At 53.2% G+C, this 16,373-nt stretch overlaps 1 protein-coding gene and 1 long non-coding RNA gene across 9 annotated transcripts; both read right to left on the reverse strand.

Moving 5' to 3' along the window:
• Positions 1-4,417: 4,417 nt before the first annotated feature.
• Positions 4,418-5,639, reverse strand: LOC142857523 (uncharacterized). The gene is made up of 3 exons (XR_012911825.1): positions 5,231-5,639; positions 4,700-5,161; positions 4,418-4,666 (listed from the first exon to the last, which is right to left on the reverse strand). It is a non-coding gene; the product is annotated as an uncharacterized LOC142857523 (long non-coding RNA).
• Positions 5,640-7,968: 2,329 nt separating this feature from the next.
• Slc2a8 (solute carrier family 2 member 8) lies at positions 7,969-16,228 on the reverse strand. Of its 8 annotated transcripts, XM_075985902.1 has the most exons (10): positions 16,091-16,228; positions 15,857-16,019; positions 15,510-15,716; positions 14,405-14,504; positions 12,095-12,294; positions 11,323-11,466; positions 11,071-11,179; positions 10,468-10,641; positions 9,963-10,108; positions 7,969-8,687 (listed from the first exon to the last, which is right to left on the reverse strand). In XM_075985902.1, exons 1-10 carry the CDS (start codon positions 16,144-16,146, stop codon positions 8,550-8,552), a joined length of 1,437 nt encoding a protein of 478 aa, XP_075842017.1. In that variant the 5' UTR covers positions 16,147-16,228; the 3' UTR covers positions 7,969-8,549. The 8 variants fall into 8 exon arrangements, 6 of the variants coding, with proteins under 6 accessions (XP_075842017.1, XP_075842020.1, XP_075842022.1 ...); XM_075985905.1 differs by lacking the exon at positions 15,857-16,019 and having other exon boundaries at positions 16,091-16,187; XR_012911826.1 differs by lacking the exon at positions 7,969-8,687 and having other exon boundaries at positions 9,971-10,108; positions 10,468-10,705.
• Positions 16,229-16,373: the final 145 nt, after the last annotated feature.

Here is a 16,373-nt window from a genome sequence, read left to right on the forward strand (position 1 = left end):
CTAAGGTGTTGCTTTTTCAAGACAGTATTTCTACTTTTTTTACCTCTGTCCTGGAACTCGACCTGGCTGAGTCACAACTTCTCAGCTGGTCTTTAGGATTCTATGGGTAAGCCACTTGGTAGTACAATGCCTTCTGTGTAGTTATGGGGGTTTTAGTCTCTGGAGGAAGTAACTGAAAATGAAAAGTACATTGCTAGTGGGTGACTGTCTAACATACGTCTGTGAGACTATCACCTGAGTGGGGCATGTGGCAGAACAAGCTGCCTCCTGGCACAGGCCATAATTTTGGCTATTTTGGACGCTGAAGAGTATCTTACATACGAGGCCACTGTGAGCAATGTGGAGAAATTAAAAGGGGGGTACAGGTGGCTTGGCAGAGCACTGGCTGTTCTGCCAGAGGACCTGGGGATTCCATTCCCAGCTGGCATGACTTCAATATTGCTGATGCCCTCTTGGCATCTGAGGACATGTATGTACTTGGACATACATATGATGCACATAAATGCAGGGTTAACTAAGTCTTGCAGAGGGCCTGAGTTCGTTTCCTAACACCTGTAGTGACTAAAACACCTGTGATTCCAGTCCTTATGCACTTGACACCTACTGTGTGGGTGCCCCCACACATGCTGCATTCATTCACACGGACAAAATTTTTAAGAGGATGGGGCTCTAGGTTAATTCAAAAAGAACAAAAACCAAATGCACGGGCTAGAAATATCTACAGTGGGATGTGGCACTAACCTCAGACTTACGACTAAAGACTGAAGGCTGTACCCCTTAAGCACATTGAGGATGTCCGCTTCCGTTTTGGCTGCTACGAGGCTGAACCTGCCCTCGAGAAGTGTCCCGTGTTCCAAGCATCCCAAGCTGCCTCCCCCGGGCGGAAGGCCAAGTCGCCCTGAATAAAGGCTCGGCACCGGACAACAGGCAGTTAAGGACGCAGAGATCACTCGGGCGTACTTAACTCCCCAGATCCCACTCTTTGCTCAGACCGCTCGTGCAAACTTTGTTCTGGTTGGGGTCACTGCGCACTGCACAGCTCTCCGTCCCGCACAGAGGGCGCACCTTACGCCACCGCCTGCGAGCACCTCCCCGGACGGACGGCCTCACCCCGAGTCAGGCGGGCGCGCGGGAATGACGTCACTTCCGGCCACTCGCAGTCCGCACCCTGGAGCCCACTTCCAACAAGTCTTGGTGCGTCTGTTCCTCTGCAGTCTTCCCGGCCGCCGGGACTGTGGCCGTTTTTTGCCTCATGTGTGTTTCACAGAGAAGCTCCGGCATGCCCGTGCTTGCTTCCGGAGTCCATCCGGAGAACTCCGCATCTTCCAGGTGCTCCAGGATCCGGATGCGGAACCCGGAACAGGGAGCGACCGGGCCGCCACGGATGCCGGGAAGGGTGCTTGAGCTGTCAGTGGGCACCGACGATAAAGGTTGCTTCAGTGGACTTTTCCAGAGAACCGATGCCATTTCTTCTCAAGCAAGTGTTTGGTGGAGCGTGGTCCGGGTGGCTTAGGAAGGAAGAACTACCATTTTGAGGAGAGCAGCTTGGATCACACCGTTCTGCTGACCTGCCATGCTCAGCCGGCAGGATGAGCTTGGGAGCCCAGGGCGTCACCGTTTTTTCTGCTTGGGATCTAGGCAGTCCAAAGAGTATCACACCTCCGCTAGTGTTGACCTCGTTCATGGCTCCAAGGCCTAGTAGCAGCTAACTCCTGTAAGGGCCAGGTTTCCTGTCTTAGTCCTGTGATCTCACTTTCGACCGCCGGGAGGTAGCAGAGTGCTTCAGGTGTCAGATGACGTCATTCTGCATATGGCTATTTAGGGGTGCTAGGCCATTCCTGCGCTCTGCAGAAACCAGGATTTGCCCACGTTATTCTGGGATGGTAGTATGGATGTGTTAAGGGGTAGTTGACATTTGTGGGAAGTGCAGATTTCTACCCCGGGCTGCATAAAGCTGCGTCTGCTGCAGCTCTTCTCTGGGGATGGCTATCTGCTCCTCTCCATGGCCTTGTTCTTATGGTGTTGACATGGGCTCCCGGGAGTGTAGGGACAGGTGCAGGACTGTCTGATGGAACTGGCCCCTTCATTTCTCAAAATTTATACTCTGAGGAGAAGGTTCCAGAGACTGGACGCCTTAGGGAATGTATGGGCCCCCAAAGCACTGGCATCTAGAAGTGGGTGGTGGTAGTCAGAAGGTGGAGAGTAAAACAGGAGACAGGCTTGAGACACTTCAAACCCCAGGCCAGGCTTGGTAGTGTATATCTGGGATCCTAGCACAGGGGGGAAAGATCTAAGGCAGCTTGGTTTACAGAATGAAGCCCTTCCTTGAAAACTCCCTTTCAAGTGTCCGTTTATGATACATCCCTGAGTTTCACACTGACATTGCATGCAGCTGCCTGCCACACCTCCAACGGCTGCTGTGGACCCAGCACTCACCGTGCCCTCCTCTGTTCCTATGTCACCATGTCATTTAAAGGTAAATAATTGGCCCAGAGAAGATGTGATGGTCCAGGCCACATGGGCAGTGAGCAGTACTAGAATTCGGATTTTGCACATTGAATTAGCTTTCCCCGTGCCGCCTGGCTCCTCCCCAGATTACAGGGAGTAGTTTGGAGCTATGATGACATTGCCTACATGTTAAATCACCTCTCTGATGGTGTATGTGCCTGACCTCTACTCTTGCCTTCTGGTCTTTCACTAGTCCATTGATAGAGGTTGGACAATGGCCAGGCTACAGTCTGAGGCTAAGAATGGGTGTAGGCAGGCCACTTGTTGCTTCAGCCCCCGGGTCATAGTCATGTCCGTACCTGTCTGAGGTCCTGCTCCATGGCCTGACTCCCTGAGAACTGACTTGGTCGTGGAGGGAAGACCTTTCTCAGACACAGCCCACTGCAGCTTATCAAGATGAATGGGTTGCCCTGACAGTGTGCACCTTACTGACCAACAAGCACACCTGTAAGGTTTCATACTGTGAAGGTTTACTCAGACATCTGTTCTCTTACTGTTACCCCCTTCACGTCCACCCTCACCCTCGGCGCCCCTCGCCTCTACTTCCTTTATCAGTGTTCCCTTGCTTCTCCATCCATCTCTACCGTTGTCCTTTATCCCCCTTTATTCCCGTCTATTGTTAGTCTCCCCCTCCCCATTTTCAATGAATCTGTATATGACACCTGAATTCTCAATAAAGAGACTGGAAGCGACCCAACTGTGGAATATGGAATTGATTTAAGTTCTCTATTTAATACAGGGTTGACTTAAGTACTGATATACACTGGAATAATTGTACATCCAGCAAATATCTGAGCATCTCTGTTTGCCAGGCACCGTGTCAGCGTGGTGATTACAGGTACTGATGGTGGGCCGATATACATGTACCTCCCTTTCTTCATGTCAGATCCCACTGAAATGACATTGGCTGTGTATAAATAGGAACAGATCTGTAGTGCATTAGGGAGGTGTGTGTGTTGCTCGGGACACTTAGGCCAGGTACTATAATGCAGCCTATGGTTCTTCACTCCTAAGCGTAAGCGTGGACAAAACGTGACAGATATGTGAGATAAATCAGCTGTGAGATGAGCCAGGATAACCAGGTCAACTCATCGGAGGAGAGATCAGAAAACAGAAGATGGCTTCCAGAAAGTTAGAACCTATAGCTTGCTTTATAGCAGGAAATAAGCATTGTAGACATGGAGCCACTGCTGATGGGATGGGAAACTTTGGAAGTCGAAGCTGCTTGTAAAATACACTTAGTATATGCCCAGCAAAACCACTCCACACAAGGTATGTCTCCATGCCCCCAGTTATAGCTCCAAACTGGAAGTAACCAAGTGTCTAGTGACGATCTTGGAAATACGGGAACTGAACTGGTTATGCGCCCAGGCGCTGTGCTACATTAAAGAAGCCGGGTACACAGGCCTCACTATGATTACCTCTACAAAATTCCCTAGAAAGCCTAACAGAGCACAGGGCACTGGTTTCCAGGGTTACAGATGCAGGGAGGTGACACTGGACAGGGATATGGAAGTGTCCTGTCCTTGAGTGTGGTGGTGGCCCCTAACTACAGTTTGCTATGAATCATTAGATTTTATACTTAAAATTGCTGGATTCTGCCTATGTAAATTATGCCTTAATCTGATTTTTTTTCTTTCTCTCTTTCTTTTTTTATTTCAAGACAGGGTTTCTCTGTTTATCCCTGGCTGTTCTGGAACTCGCTCTGTAGACCAGGCTGGCCTTGTACTCAGAGATCCACCTGCCTCTGCCTCCCCAGTGCTGAGATTAATGGCGTGTACCACCACTGCCTGGCTCCATCTGATTTTAAATGGTGACAATGTATATCCTTAGAAAAGACATTCATCCCCTTAAACAGCGTAGGACGGTGCTATGAAGGTATAGAGAACAAGAAAAAAGGGCTGGGGAGCTGGCTCTGTCAGTAAAGTGCTTACTCTGCAGGCCTGAGACCTGAGTCTAGGTCCCCAACACCCACAGCTACAGCTGGACACGGTCACTGATTAGCAGCAGTGGCATTTCCTGAGTCTGTGCGTGCTTGCCTTGGGGCTGGAGTCGCACTGTCAGCACTCCCGGGCCACCAGCTTGCTGACTCTGCAGTTGTTAGGCCTCCTCTGCCCCTTGCAACGACTCTGTACGTCCTTCTCTCTGTACATCCTGTCTCTCTGTATACCCATTTCTCTGTACTCTGTACATCCGGTCTGTCTGTCCACCCATCTTCTCCGCACACCCGTCTCTGTACACCTGTCCCTCTGTACACCCCACATGCATTCTGGGCCACGCCACCCAACAGTTCCCTCGGCTTATGTCACTGACAGAAGAGTATGTCATCCACTAGGAGACAGTGTGGTCTCATAATCAATAGATTGAAAAGTATTAGAATTGTTTTAAAGCATGACTAGCAAAGCAAAAATATTTGTAGAAGACAGCAAAACAGCAAAGACAAAAAGGTGAGTGCCAGCGGGGAAGTGGGCATGGTTTGCATGCCTGGAATTCACCCTCTGGGATTAAGTTTGAAGCCAACCTAGGCGTTACAGAGCTAGAACTTGTCTCCATGGCCTCCCTGCAAAAGAATCTTAAGTGGAAAAGAGAGAAAAATCATCAACCAGGAAGAAGTGTGTCCACTAGACTGAGATGGAGCGGGAACGGCGTCCACCTGACAGCTGGGACAGAGTGGGAATGACGTCCACCTGACCTTCAGGGCAGAGCAGGAACGGGCATCCACCTGACAGCTGGGACAGAGTGGGAATGGCGTCCACCTGATCATCCGGGCAGAGCAGGAACAGCACAGGAACGAGTCTGCTGGACAGTCTTGACAGTAGGAGAATGGTGTCCTGACAGAGCATGAGGGGACAGGGAAGCCAAGGGCTGGGGCAGGAGAATCAAGAGGTAAGAGATGGACTACAGAATGAGACTGTCCCCAAAATAAAAAACAAAACCCTCACCGACATCACTAGATTTACAATTATAATCTTTCTTGCCCAGCTTTCGATGACCAGGCTTGTGAAATCTGCAGCAGGATTCCACCCGCAGCATCAGCTGGCAAGACTTCCCATCAGCCCGCAGACCTTACCAGACACCTGGCAAGGATGGCTGAGTGGGGAAGGCCCCTGCTGAGAAACCTGGGACCTTTAAAAGCTGGCCTCTGTCCTCCAGATGTGAACTCTGACACAACTGCCTCGCCGTAAATAAATCTAAAACAACAACAAAACTCACAAAAAATAACCCCACAGGCTGGAAGGGTGTTTGGTCAGTTAAGTGGCCGCTGTGTGAGCGTGAGGACCACACTGAGATCCCAGCACGTCCACAGAAAGCCAGGCGTGAGGGCTGGCAAGACGGCTCTGTCCAGGATCAGGACCCGCGTGGTGCAAGCAGAGAACCAGCTCCTGTGAGTTGTTCTGATCTTCACTTGTGTGCTGTGGCTCACACAGCTCCACAGAATAAATAAAACTCAGTCTTCAAAGCTGGACATGGCACCATGTGCCTGGTGGGAGGGCCAGACACATGGATCCCTGGTCCATGAACTTCAGGTTCTGTGAGGCCCTGTCTCAAATAATTCTGGGGAATGGGTTGGAGAAATGATGACTTAACCTATACCGGGGGACCAGAGTTGTCTTCCCAGCCCCCACGTCAGGCAGCTCACAACAGCCTATAACCCCATCTCTAGAAGATCAAATGCTTCTGGCCTTTGTAGGTACCGACAGGATGGACAGACAGACACACACACACATACACATTCATACATTACACCCCCACACAAAAATAAAAAAGAAAGTAAAGACGGCACCCGACAGCTGGGAGGTGCAGCAGGTGTGAGTGTTTGGCTGGCTAGCGTGACGTGAGCCAGGCTCTGAGCTCAATCTCCAGTGACAGAAAAAAAAAAGCAGTATCTGGGCAGAACGATCACTTGAGGGTGGCGGTAAAACAAAGCTTTTCAGGATTTGGGGACAGCCTATTGCCATCACACCTGGGGGCCTGAGACAAAAACCCTGCGGTACCAAAGGGCGGTTGTTCTGTGAAGATTTCGGCAAGTTAAATGTGCTCCAAGGAGCAAGGAACATTTGTCCCAACAGTTCACTGATTGGAAACTTAAGATCACAGCTTCTCAAGTTGGTCGGAAAGAACAGAATGGCATTTAGTAAGCTGAGGCAGGAGGACTGCAGTGGGTCCCAGGCCAGTCTGGGATACTAATAGGTTGTAGGCTAGCCTGTGTTACATCGTGAGTCACTATCTTAAAACAACAACAACAACAAAAAGCCAGGTGTGCTGGACACACCTTTAATCTCAGCAGTCAGACCTCTTTATCTACTATGGTCTGTATCCAGGGCAGCCACAGCTACAGTGAGACAAAAAACCCAAAACAAAAAAAACCCCAAAAGATTCCACTAACAGTCAACAGTGCAAAGGAGGGCTAGTTAGTAGGACGGTGAAGACTACAATGGGTTTTTTTTTGTTTCGACACAGGGTTTCTCTGTGTTGCTTTGGAGACTGCCCTAGCTCTTGTAGACCAGGCTGGACTCTAACTCACAAGAGATCTGCTTGGCCTCTGCCTCCTGAGTGCTGGGATTAAAGGTGTGTGCCACCACCTGGCTTGACTACAGTGTTTCTTAAGGAAAAGTCCAGCCTGAGCACTGTCTTTTTATTTATTTATTAAAGATTTCTGTCTCTTTCCTGCCACCGCCTCCCATTTCCCTTCCCCTCCCCCAATCAAGTCCCCCTCCCTCATCAGCCCAAAGAGCAATCAGGGTTCCCTGCCCTGTGGGAAGTCCAAGGACCACCCACCTCCATCCAGGTCTAGTAAGGTGAGCAACCAAACTGCCTAGGCTCCCACAAAGCCAGTACGTGCAGTAGGATCAAAACCCATTGCCATTGTTCTTGAGTTCTCAGTAGTCCTCTTTGTCCGCTATGTTCAGCGAGTCCGGTTTTATCCCAGGCTTTTTCAGACCCGGGCCAGCTGGCCTTGGTGAGTTCCCAATAGAACATCCCCATTGTCTCAGTGTGTGGGTGCACCCCTTGCAGTCCTAAGTTCCTTGTTGAGCACTGTCTTAACTAAGGGAAGCCTAGTTTGCTGGGTTGGTTGTTTGTTTTTCAAGACAGGGTTTCTCTGTGTAACAGCTCTGGCTGTCCTGGAACTCACTTTGTAGACCAGTGTAGTTTAAGGCTGGCCTCGAATTTACAGAGACCTGCCTGCCTCTGCTTCCCGAGTGCTGGGATTAAAGGTGTGCGCCACCACCGCCCAGCAAGCCTGCTGTTTTGAATGACTGGCAGTGAAAGAGTGCGTGTCAGAGAGCCACAGTCCTACCTGGGTTACCGCTGGAGAGGGCAGCTTTTCTGTGAGAGGAACTTGCCTAGCAGAAGACCGGCAGCTGCAGAAATCACACTAACTCCACCTGTCCTCCATTGACTCCAGTAAGTACTGATCTGTAATACAAGTTCCTACAAAAGACTTCTGGCTCCATAAAGTCAAACAGAAAGAGGCTTTTAATTTTCTGAAACAAGATTTGGTGGCTAATGACCCAGGACACTGAGCCCTGGAAAGCGCTGGAAAGAACCTGTGAGTGACGGGTAAGCTGACCCCAGGTGAATCCACAGCACCTCTGGGCAGGGCCAAGGGCTCTGTTGACTGCAACATTCTCTTCTCCATCTGGGCTCACTCAGAAGAGGTTGCAGTCTTGTTTCTGAGCCCAACTTTTATGTAGCCAAATTTCTTTCTGCTCCCACAGTCAGGTGTGAGGCATAGGTGGGGGCTTAGGACCCAGGAGACAAAAGATCCCCAGCCAGCAAACAGGAGCCGCCTCAGAGGCTTCTGTCTGAGGAGGAGAGCAAAGGTGACTGCAGGCTCCTCACAGGGCCTATTGTGTGCAGCAGGCTGCAGAGACTAGATCCAGAATCTAGAGAACCTCAGGATGGACAAAGAGGGGCTCTGATGCCTGAGGACTTGGAGTGCTCCAGGCTCAAACTGAGGCGTGGCTCAGCTACACGCCACTGTACTCCTGCAACCCAGAGCTAAGCCAGCTCAGGGCTGCCTGCACAGAAAGGGGCTGTCACCGTCCCTCGAAGTAGGCTGTGATTTGTTCCAGAGTCCTGCCCTTTGTCTCGGGGACAAAGGTCAACGTGAAAAGAACACTGAGGATACAGAAGGCAGCGGTGAGCCAGAAGGCACCGTAGGGCTTGAGGATCTCCTGCAGAGAGGAAAGGCACACGTGGAGGTGGAGAGGTCAATAGGCCCCACACAATTCAGGAGCACCCTGACCGCAGCCTGCCCTGCCAGGCTTATCATGGCTCTGCAGACCCAGCTGTGTGCATGGTAGCTCACTGCCATCCAAGGTGATATCTGTGGGAAACTGAGGCTCATGGTAATGTAGTGACTGCCCTGAGAGCAGAAATGTCAAGGAATAGTTAAGCTCCTGCTTCTGGGCATCCCAGGCCTATAGCCGCCTGCCCCTCTCCAGTGTCCCAGCTACAGTGACTTCTCTGTGTGGTGAGGAAGGGGACTTGTTGCTCTCGAGAGAGGGTGAGGGTGAGTCTGTGACCTTGTAGGTGGCAGAGCAAAGTCCCACTACTCAGGTCCTTGCAGGAGAGGTCACCAGGTGAGCCTTCTTCAGCTTCGACAGGCTGCTCCTCGGGTCAATGCTGGGTCTGTCATATCCTGAGCCCATATCTACCTCCCCCAGGTCCTCTGCTCTCTGCTCCCTCCTATATTCCGTGGCAGCCTCTGCCTGCCTTCCTCTGGGTTTTCTGGGCAGCCCTGTCTGCCTGAGCACGTTTTTGGCTAGCTGGGGTGTCCACGCCACCCACACTACCTTCCTGGCACTTGTCATGAAAGGGACCCTGTTCAGTTGTTGCTATCCCTGCTGCCTTAAACAGGCCTGGGCATGGCACATGCCAGGAGACATGGAGGGCACCAGCGACTGAACAGATAGCCTGCTTATCTGGACCAGAAGCCCTCTCCCGTGGCGAGGAAGCTGGCAGGCAGCAGCCCTAACAGCATCGGAGGAAGCAGAGGGAAATAAAGGCTGAGTGGAACTGGCATGCCCTTCAGTCTAGGAAGGTACTGCTAGGGGCCCACACTTCTAGCTCAGGACCATGCTAAAAGGTTAAGCAGGACACAAGGCCACACAGGGTAGCAGCCCCCACCCTCTCTGTGCATGTGTGTGTCTCAGAGCTCAGGCCTGTCTATTTTTCTTATAGATATGAATCATGGGTTTCTGGCCTGTATACCTGACATTCATTAATGGGGAAGGCTGGCCATAGTATCCTTACCCCAACACAGACGGAAGACTTAGGGGATCACGGACCAGGTTCCTATTTTGGTTTAGCCTCTGGCTCCATGTCACTCCTGAGATGGCTGTGTCTAAGCCATTAGGGGACCTCAGCTTACACTCAGGGTCATGGACAGGGAACCTCTGACAATGCCTTTGCTGACAGCCCGAGGGAAGGCACGCGTCTGCACTCACCATAACGCTGCTGAACGCTTTTGTCACCAGAAAGGCCATGAACCAGTTGGTGAGGACACAGACACCAGTAGCCACACCCTTGACATGCAGAGGGAAGATCTCGGACATGAGGAGCCAGGGGATGGGTCCCCAGCCCACTGCAAAGCCTGTGGGAGCAAGGCAGTGTTAAGGCACACATGCTGGGCTCCCACACCATGCTTCCTAGCCTGTGGGCCTTAGGGGTTCTACCAGCCCCCAACCCTGCTCGCAGGCCTTGGGCCAGTCCCTTCCTGTTTTAGACTTCAGGACAAGGATGGGACCTGCTTGCAAGTTGTCATGGAGATTATGTGAAAGAATTTAGCTCCGTGCCCAGCACATGGTCAGAGCCACATGCACAGACGTCACGCTTCTTGGGGCAGAGGGGCAAAGTCAAGTTAAAGGAGATCTGAAGCTGAGAGTTACAGAACTTGGCATGGTGGGCTATAGGGACAACAACCCCACCCACATCCCTTGAGTCCCTTCTTACCAGCAATGAAGAGGCACATGCTGCCTACGGCCAGCCAGGCCAGCCCCACGTGGACGTCAACAGGCTCCGTAGAGATGGGCACCAGGAGGCTCACAAGGGAGGAGTTGCTGGGGCCACTCTGGGTCAGCTTGAAGTAGGTGCCAAAGGCACTCATGCTGAAAACCATGACCACACCTGCAGGAAGGGCTCAGGCTAGGCCGGACACGGGGGACATGGCTCAGAGGGCAGCAGGGCCACCCTGAGAGAGGAAGGCCAGGTTTAGCAGTCTCAGCTTGGCCATGGTAGCCCAACTGGATAGCACTCCTGTGCTTTGGACCTCAGACCTCAGTAAATACCGGGATGTTCTTGAGCGTTCTCTCACCCGCAGAAGCAGGAACAGCAACCTCAGTGTTCAATCCCTATAACCACAGTGGCCTTCATAGATGCCAGTGGGCACCATGAATGTGTGGGCCAAAGCTACTGCCCAGGACCTGACCCCACTGCAGCCCTTCCTCAGTTCAGAGTGGGAAAAGGAGGCTTGGGACAGATGGTCCCTTTGCCACCTCCCTGGCCCTGACTCCCCACGTGAGCTGGGGAGACTGAGCTCTCCCGCTCAGGCCTCACCTGACAAGGCCAGAAGTAGTCTCCGCCCTGCTCTGTCCATGATGAGGGCCGCCACAGCAGTGAAGAGGACTTGGATGATGCCTACAGTGACCGAGGCCAGGCTGCTGTCCTGGGAGAGGGGAGAAGCTGGTTTGCTAGAGAGAGACAAGTCCCCTCCCTCCCTCTCTGGCTGTAGCTGGGTCAAAAAGCCCCAGGCTCCGGGAGGCTAATTCACACACGTGGCATGAGGCAGGCTGGGCAGAGGTCTCTTACCTTGAACTTGGCCTCCTCAAAGATGGTTTTGGCATAGAACATGATGGCATTGACCCCCGACAGCTGCTGGAAGGCCATGAGTGAAATGCCTATGATGAGGGGCTTGTAGACACCCGGGCGCCTCAGCATAGCCAGTTGGAAGCCCTGCCACGGAGACGGGTCATCAGTGTCCTCTCCCCTGACCCAAGAACCCTTCTCTCAGTCCAGAAGCCTAAGTGGAGGGAATTGAGCCTCAGCTTGCTGGCCTCCACCACACCCGTGGCCTTGAGTGTAGAGACAGGCCCCTGCAGCCCTCTCAGTGGGAGGGGAGGTGGAAGGCTCACACTCTAGCACTCGGGGAAAGAATCCTGTGCCCGGGTCCAAGCACTTGTGTGTGTTCAGGGCTCACCTCCACCTGGCAGAGGCAGAGCTCTTCCTGCAGCCATCTGCAGAGACCTCAGCATCACCATGAGGCGAGGACCATCAATGTACAGATAAAGGAACTGAGACTCAAAGTCAGGTCAGGTCACACAACAGCAAAGTGTCTGCGTGCCATTGGCTCTGAAGACTCCCTGCCTGTGGTTTCTGCTAAGCGATGAAGCCCTCACTAGCTTCCCTTTGCCAGCCTGGCCTTTCACTTGTTGGGACAGCAGGAGTTAAAGTGGGGCTCAAGCTGGGTCCCCAGCTGCTCAGGCAAGGCAGCAAGGTCCTCAGCGAGGGTGGAGGGGTGCTGCCACTCAGTGTGTGGCCTTGGGAACAGGCTAGGCTCTCTGCTCTGCTCTCAGCCTCTCACCTGGTGCTCAGCCCCAACGGGGGGCTCTTCCCAGCCTTCCTCAGAGCCCCACAGGAACCGAAGGGCAGCCATGGCCTCCTGGTGCTGGTGTTGAGTCAGGAGGAAGCGTGGGGTCTCGGGCATAAAGCACATGAGCAGCAGCATGAGAGTGGGGGGCACACAGCCCAGCACGGCCAGCCAGCGCCACTCTAGGACCCAGCCTGCAAAAGCAGACGTCAGAGCTAGCCCCTTGCCAGCCCTGAGACTCGCTCCAATGGTGGGCCCATCACTGCCTCTGCCCAGCTTCTGGGCTAAAGAGACTGTTGCTACTAGGAATGTTCCACCAGGAAACATTAGGTGACATCTGTTAAGGGAAATACAGATGGACTGCACATAAGAAGTAAAACAGTAACAGCTGAAAGATGCCAGTTGCCAAGCCCTGTCTTGTAGCCATGGTAACATATATATCACAGCACTGCCATGGCAATGCTGGTGTAAACCAGTCACGTCAAGGCATGGAGACTGTAAAATACTTGACAATGGTTAGGAATGACCGCTATTGCTTTGATGTATTTACTACACTATACTTTTAAATTCTTAGTTTATCTGTGTGAGTGTGTGTGCATGCACTCATGCATGAGTGTGGAAGCCAGAGGGGGGCATTGGATATGCATTGCTGTTCACCTTACTCCCTAGTCAGGAGTCTTCCATTAAACCTGGGGCTGGGCTGGTGGTCAGCAGGCCCCAGCATCCTCTTGTCTCTCCCTACCACCACACCAGGAGTTATAAGACCTCATGACCGTACTTAGCGTCTTATGTGGGTTCTGGAGATTTGAACTCAGGTCCTCACACTTGAGCAGAAAGCTCTTCTACTAACTGAACTATTTCCCAATCCCTATGCTACACTTTTGTCATAATTTTATTATATTATTCAACTCTTTTATGTGTGTTAGACTGAATGAAAATGGGCCCTATATGCTCATATATTTGAACGCTGGGCCCCAGTTGGTGGAACCATCTGGGAAGGAATGGGAGGTGTGGCCTGGTTGGAGGAGGTGTGTCACTGGGCACAGCTTTGAGGTTTAATAAGCCCTTGCCACTCTCAGCTCGCTCTCTGCCACTGCTTCCGTGCCATGGCTACCTGCCTACTGCTACGCTCCCCACCATGATGGCCATGGATACTCTGGACCCAAACACCTCAAATTACAAGTTTACTTTTGTAAGCTGCCTTGACCATGGTGTTTTGTCATAGCAATGTACTAAGCTGAGCATGGTGGTGCAGGACTTTAATCCCCATACTCAGGAGGCGGAAGTAGGCACATCCATAAATTTGAGGCCAGCCTGATCTACAGAGAGTTCCAGGACAGCCAGGGCTACACAGAGAAACCCTGTCTTGAAAACCAAAAAACCAACCAAACAAACAAAAAAAGTACATGCATGATGCATGGTACAGCATGCGTGTGGAGGTCAGAGGACGGCCTGCAAGGGTGAGTCTGTGACAGCAATAAGGTCCCACAACCGTTCCAGAACATCTCGTGACTGGGGCATTATTGTAACTTTTTGGTGTCACATCCAACTCATACCAGGGGTGAAAAGGACAGGACCAGATCAATGAAGACACTGACTGTCTCCAGACCCTAGTGCCCAGTAGAGGCTCTGGTCACTGTGGGACTCCTGAGGCAGTCAGGCTGCAGAGAAGACACCGAAGAGCCAGGACAGTAAGGGAGTTAAAAACAGAAGACTGAGACTATGCGGGGTCCACTGTGAAGATCCCGTATGTACACCCCAGGCTAGGGACACCACACCTGTCAGCCACCCCCCCAATGGCTCTCCCTGGGGATGGGCCATCAGCTACCAGGCACTGCTCTTACTCTCCCTGCCCTGACATTTAGGGATGGGGAACTGAGGCTCTCAGGGGCAGTGGGACTTGGCCAAAGTCACACAGCAGGTGGGTGGTAGGTGTGTCAGCTTTGAAGGCTACCAGCTCCGCCCCTCAGGGACTCTGGGAACAGCCTCCTTCACAGGACATTCTGCTGACTGCAAACCCAGTGCTAACAGGCTGAAACTCCAGTTCTCCCAGGGAGGGAGCTAAGGCATTTCCCAAATCCCACCCCTCCAGTGCGGTGGCTTCTGTGACTATGAAGAAGCCACCTGCTCTAGTCCTCCCGGACTCAGTTACCAGACCCTCACACACCAAGCTCCCAGGAGTGGGACTGAGAACCTGGCATCTTGGCTGGTAGCACAGGGCAAACTCCTACCCTCCATAAACCTCGGTTTCCAAAGCGGCCACGTATCCATGAACGGGGATCAAAAGACAGCATGCAAATCTACCTGCTACATAGGCCAAGAGGATGCCGGTGACCACCATCAACTGCACACAGGAGCCGAGCAGGCCTCGGACGGCTGGGTAGGCAATTTCCGAGATATAGACCTGGGAGTTAAGGAGAGACTTCACTTGGGCTCTTCCAACAGAAGGGTCTAACTGTACTGCTTCAGAGCGACACCCCATCTTCTGCAGAGTTTTAAAGGATCGTGGGTAATGGTGGCTGCTGTGTGTGAGCAAGGGGAGAGAGGAGTGCACAGAACTTCCTTATTTTATTTTCTGAGATTGAGTTTCATGTAGCCCAGGCTAACCTCCAGTGAGCTGAGGATAACCATGAACTCCTGATCTTTATGTATTTAGCCCTGGGACTGCAGACATGTGCCGCCAGGCCCAGCTCAGTACACACTTAATACACACAGATGTGAGTTAGAAGAAACGACTGAAAGTCCGGCCTAATTCTACCAGGGGCTGCCAGCACTCCTTTAACGCTCAGGGGTCACTAGGCATCATCCATACTTCTAGATTATTCCATACCTTATGCCCATGACTAACCTAGTTTAAAAAAGAGAAAAAAAAAACCTGTCTACAGATCTACAGCTTCCCTCTCCTTTCGCTCCCTCACACCTCCCACAGGGGCAGAGATTCAGCATGTGGCCACAGAGGCGAGGAAGGGACAGGTGGCATGCAAGCCTGTGGCTGCAGGGTGCTGGTGATCTCAGTTACCAGGGTCCAAGACCTCCTAGGGGCCATGCCTGGACCAGCAACTTCTTGTGCAAAGGGCTCACTACCACCTCAGGAATAAGCCTTAGTACACGGGGGAGCGTACAGGCTCACAGAGGAGCCTGTGCCCTGGTAAAGGATCCCGGCGTGTGGGTCAGGGGCTGGCTGCAAGCAGTGAAGGGAGCGAGAAGTCTGTCCCAGAGACAAAAAGAACAGAACTGCTAACATGAAAACGGGGTATAGTCAGTCATAACTGCTAAGCATACAGGGATTTCATCATTTGTGCAGTAAAAGAGGCGCAACTAAGGGCAATGCTGACGGTGAGGAACAGCTCCACTGCTGACTCGCTGCCCCTGCCTGGCAAAGTTCATCTAGAAAGCCCAAACCACTCACCGGTGCCACGAGGGAGGCGACTCCGCAAGCCAGGCCAGTAAGGAGGCGGCCTCCGAGCAGCATCCACACGTTCCGGGCGGCGGTGATGACGGCAAAGCCGGTCACGAAGGGCACGGTGCAGAGCAGGAGGCTCAGCTTGCGCCCCGCTCGGTCCACGAGCCAGCCGCCCAGTACGCCTCCTGCTGCAGCGCCCAGGGTCACGATGGCCTGGGGACCCGGACGGGCTGAGGAGGAGGCCACCAGGGGCCATGGTCCACGATCCCTCCACCCCACGCCCCGCAGCCTCAGAAGAAAGAGAATGAGGAGGACCCTGGGGTGCGGCAGAGAGTGGGGGACCCTGGGCTCACCCCGAACCAGGAGGCCGCATCGTCTCCGAGGCGCAAGGCGGGGGGCGCAGTGCGCTGCAGGCTGGGGATAGCGGGGGAGCTGTAGCCGAGCGCGTAGCCGAAGCTGAGCGGGCCCAGGGCGGCGGCGAAGGCGGCGAGGAAGACCCGGCGGCCGCGGGGAACGCTGCGGGTACAAGGGGCGTGAGCGGCGCCGCGGGGCGTGAGGGAGAGGCCGCAGACCCCCGGGGTCCGCACCTGGCGTCCGGCGGCCGCAAGAGCGGCAGCGTCTCCTCGGGGTCCTCGGGCGACATTCCGGCGGCAGCAGATCACCCCCGAACTGTCGCAGCTTGGGCGAGCGCGGCCTCGGCGGCAGGCGGGGCCACTGGCGCCAGGACCCGCCCCCAGCCAGAGCTGACCAATAGAAGCACAGAGCCGGTTGCAAAGCTGACTGGACCCGAATTATGTCCCCGCGGCCCAGGTACGGGTTGGGGGGAGCTTGTTGGCAAGATTGTCCAATTGGATTGTGGGATGAGTCTGG

The sequence above is a fragment of the Microtus pennsylvanicus genome, chromosome 9, assembly GCF_037038515.1.
Source record: "Microtus pennsylvanicus isolate mMicPen1 chromosome 9, mMicPen1.hap1, whole genome shotgun sequence".
NCBI lineage: Eukaryota > Metazoa > Chordata > Mammalia > Rodentia > Cricetidae > Microtus > Microtus pennsylvanicus.

What these genes read in the sequence shown, in the direction of transcription:
- Slc2a8 (XM_075985902.1), bottom strand. Translation starts at nt 16,146, where the DNA reads ATGTCGCCCGAGGACCCCGAGGAGACGCTGCCGCTCTTGCGGCCGCCG. An exon ending in TTGCGGCCGCCGGACGCCAG is followed by an intron (nt 16,020 to 16,090) that starts GTGCGGACCCCG and finishes TTGTACCCGCAG; the next exon opens with CGTTCCCCGCGGCCGCCGGG. An exon ending in AAGCGTTCAGCAGCGTTATG is followed by an intron (nt 8,688 to 9,962) that starts GTGAGTGCAGAC and finishes TCCTCTCTGCAG; the next exon opens with GAGATCCTCAAGCCCTACGG.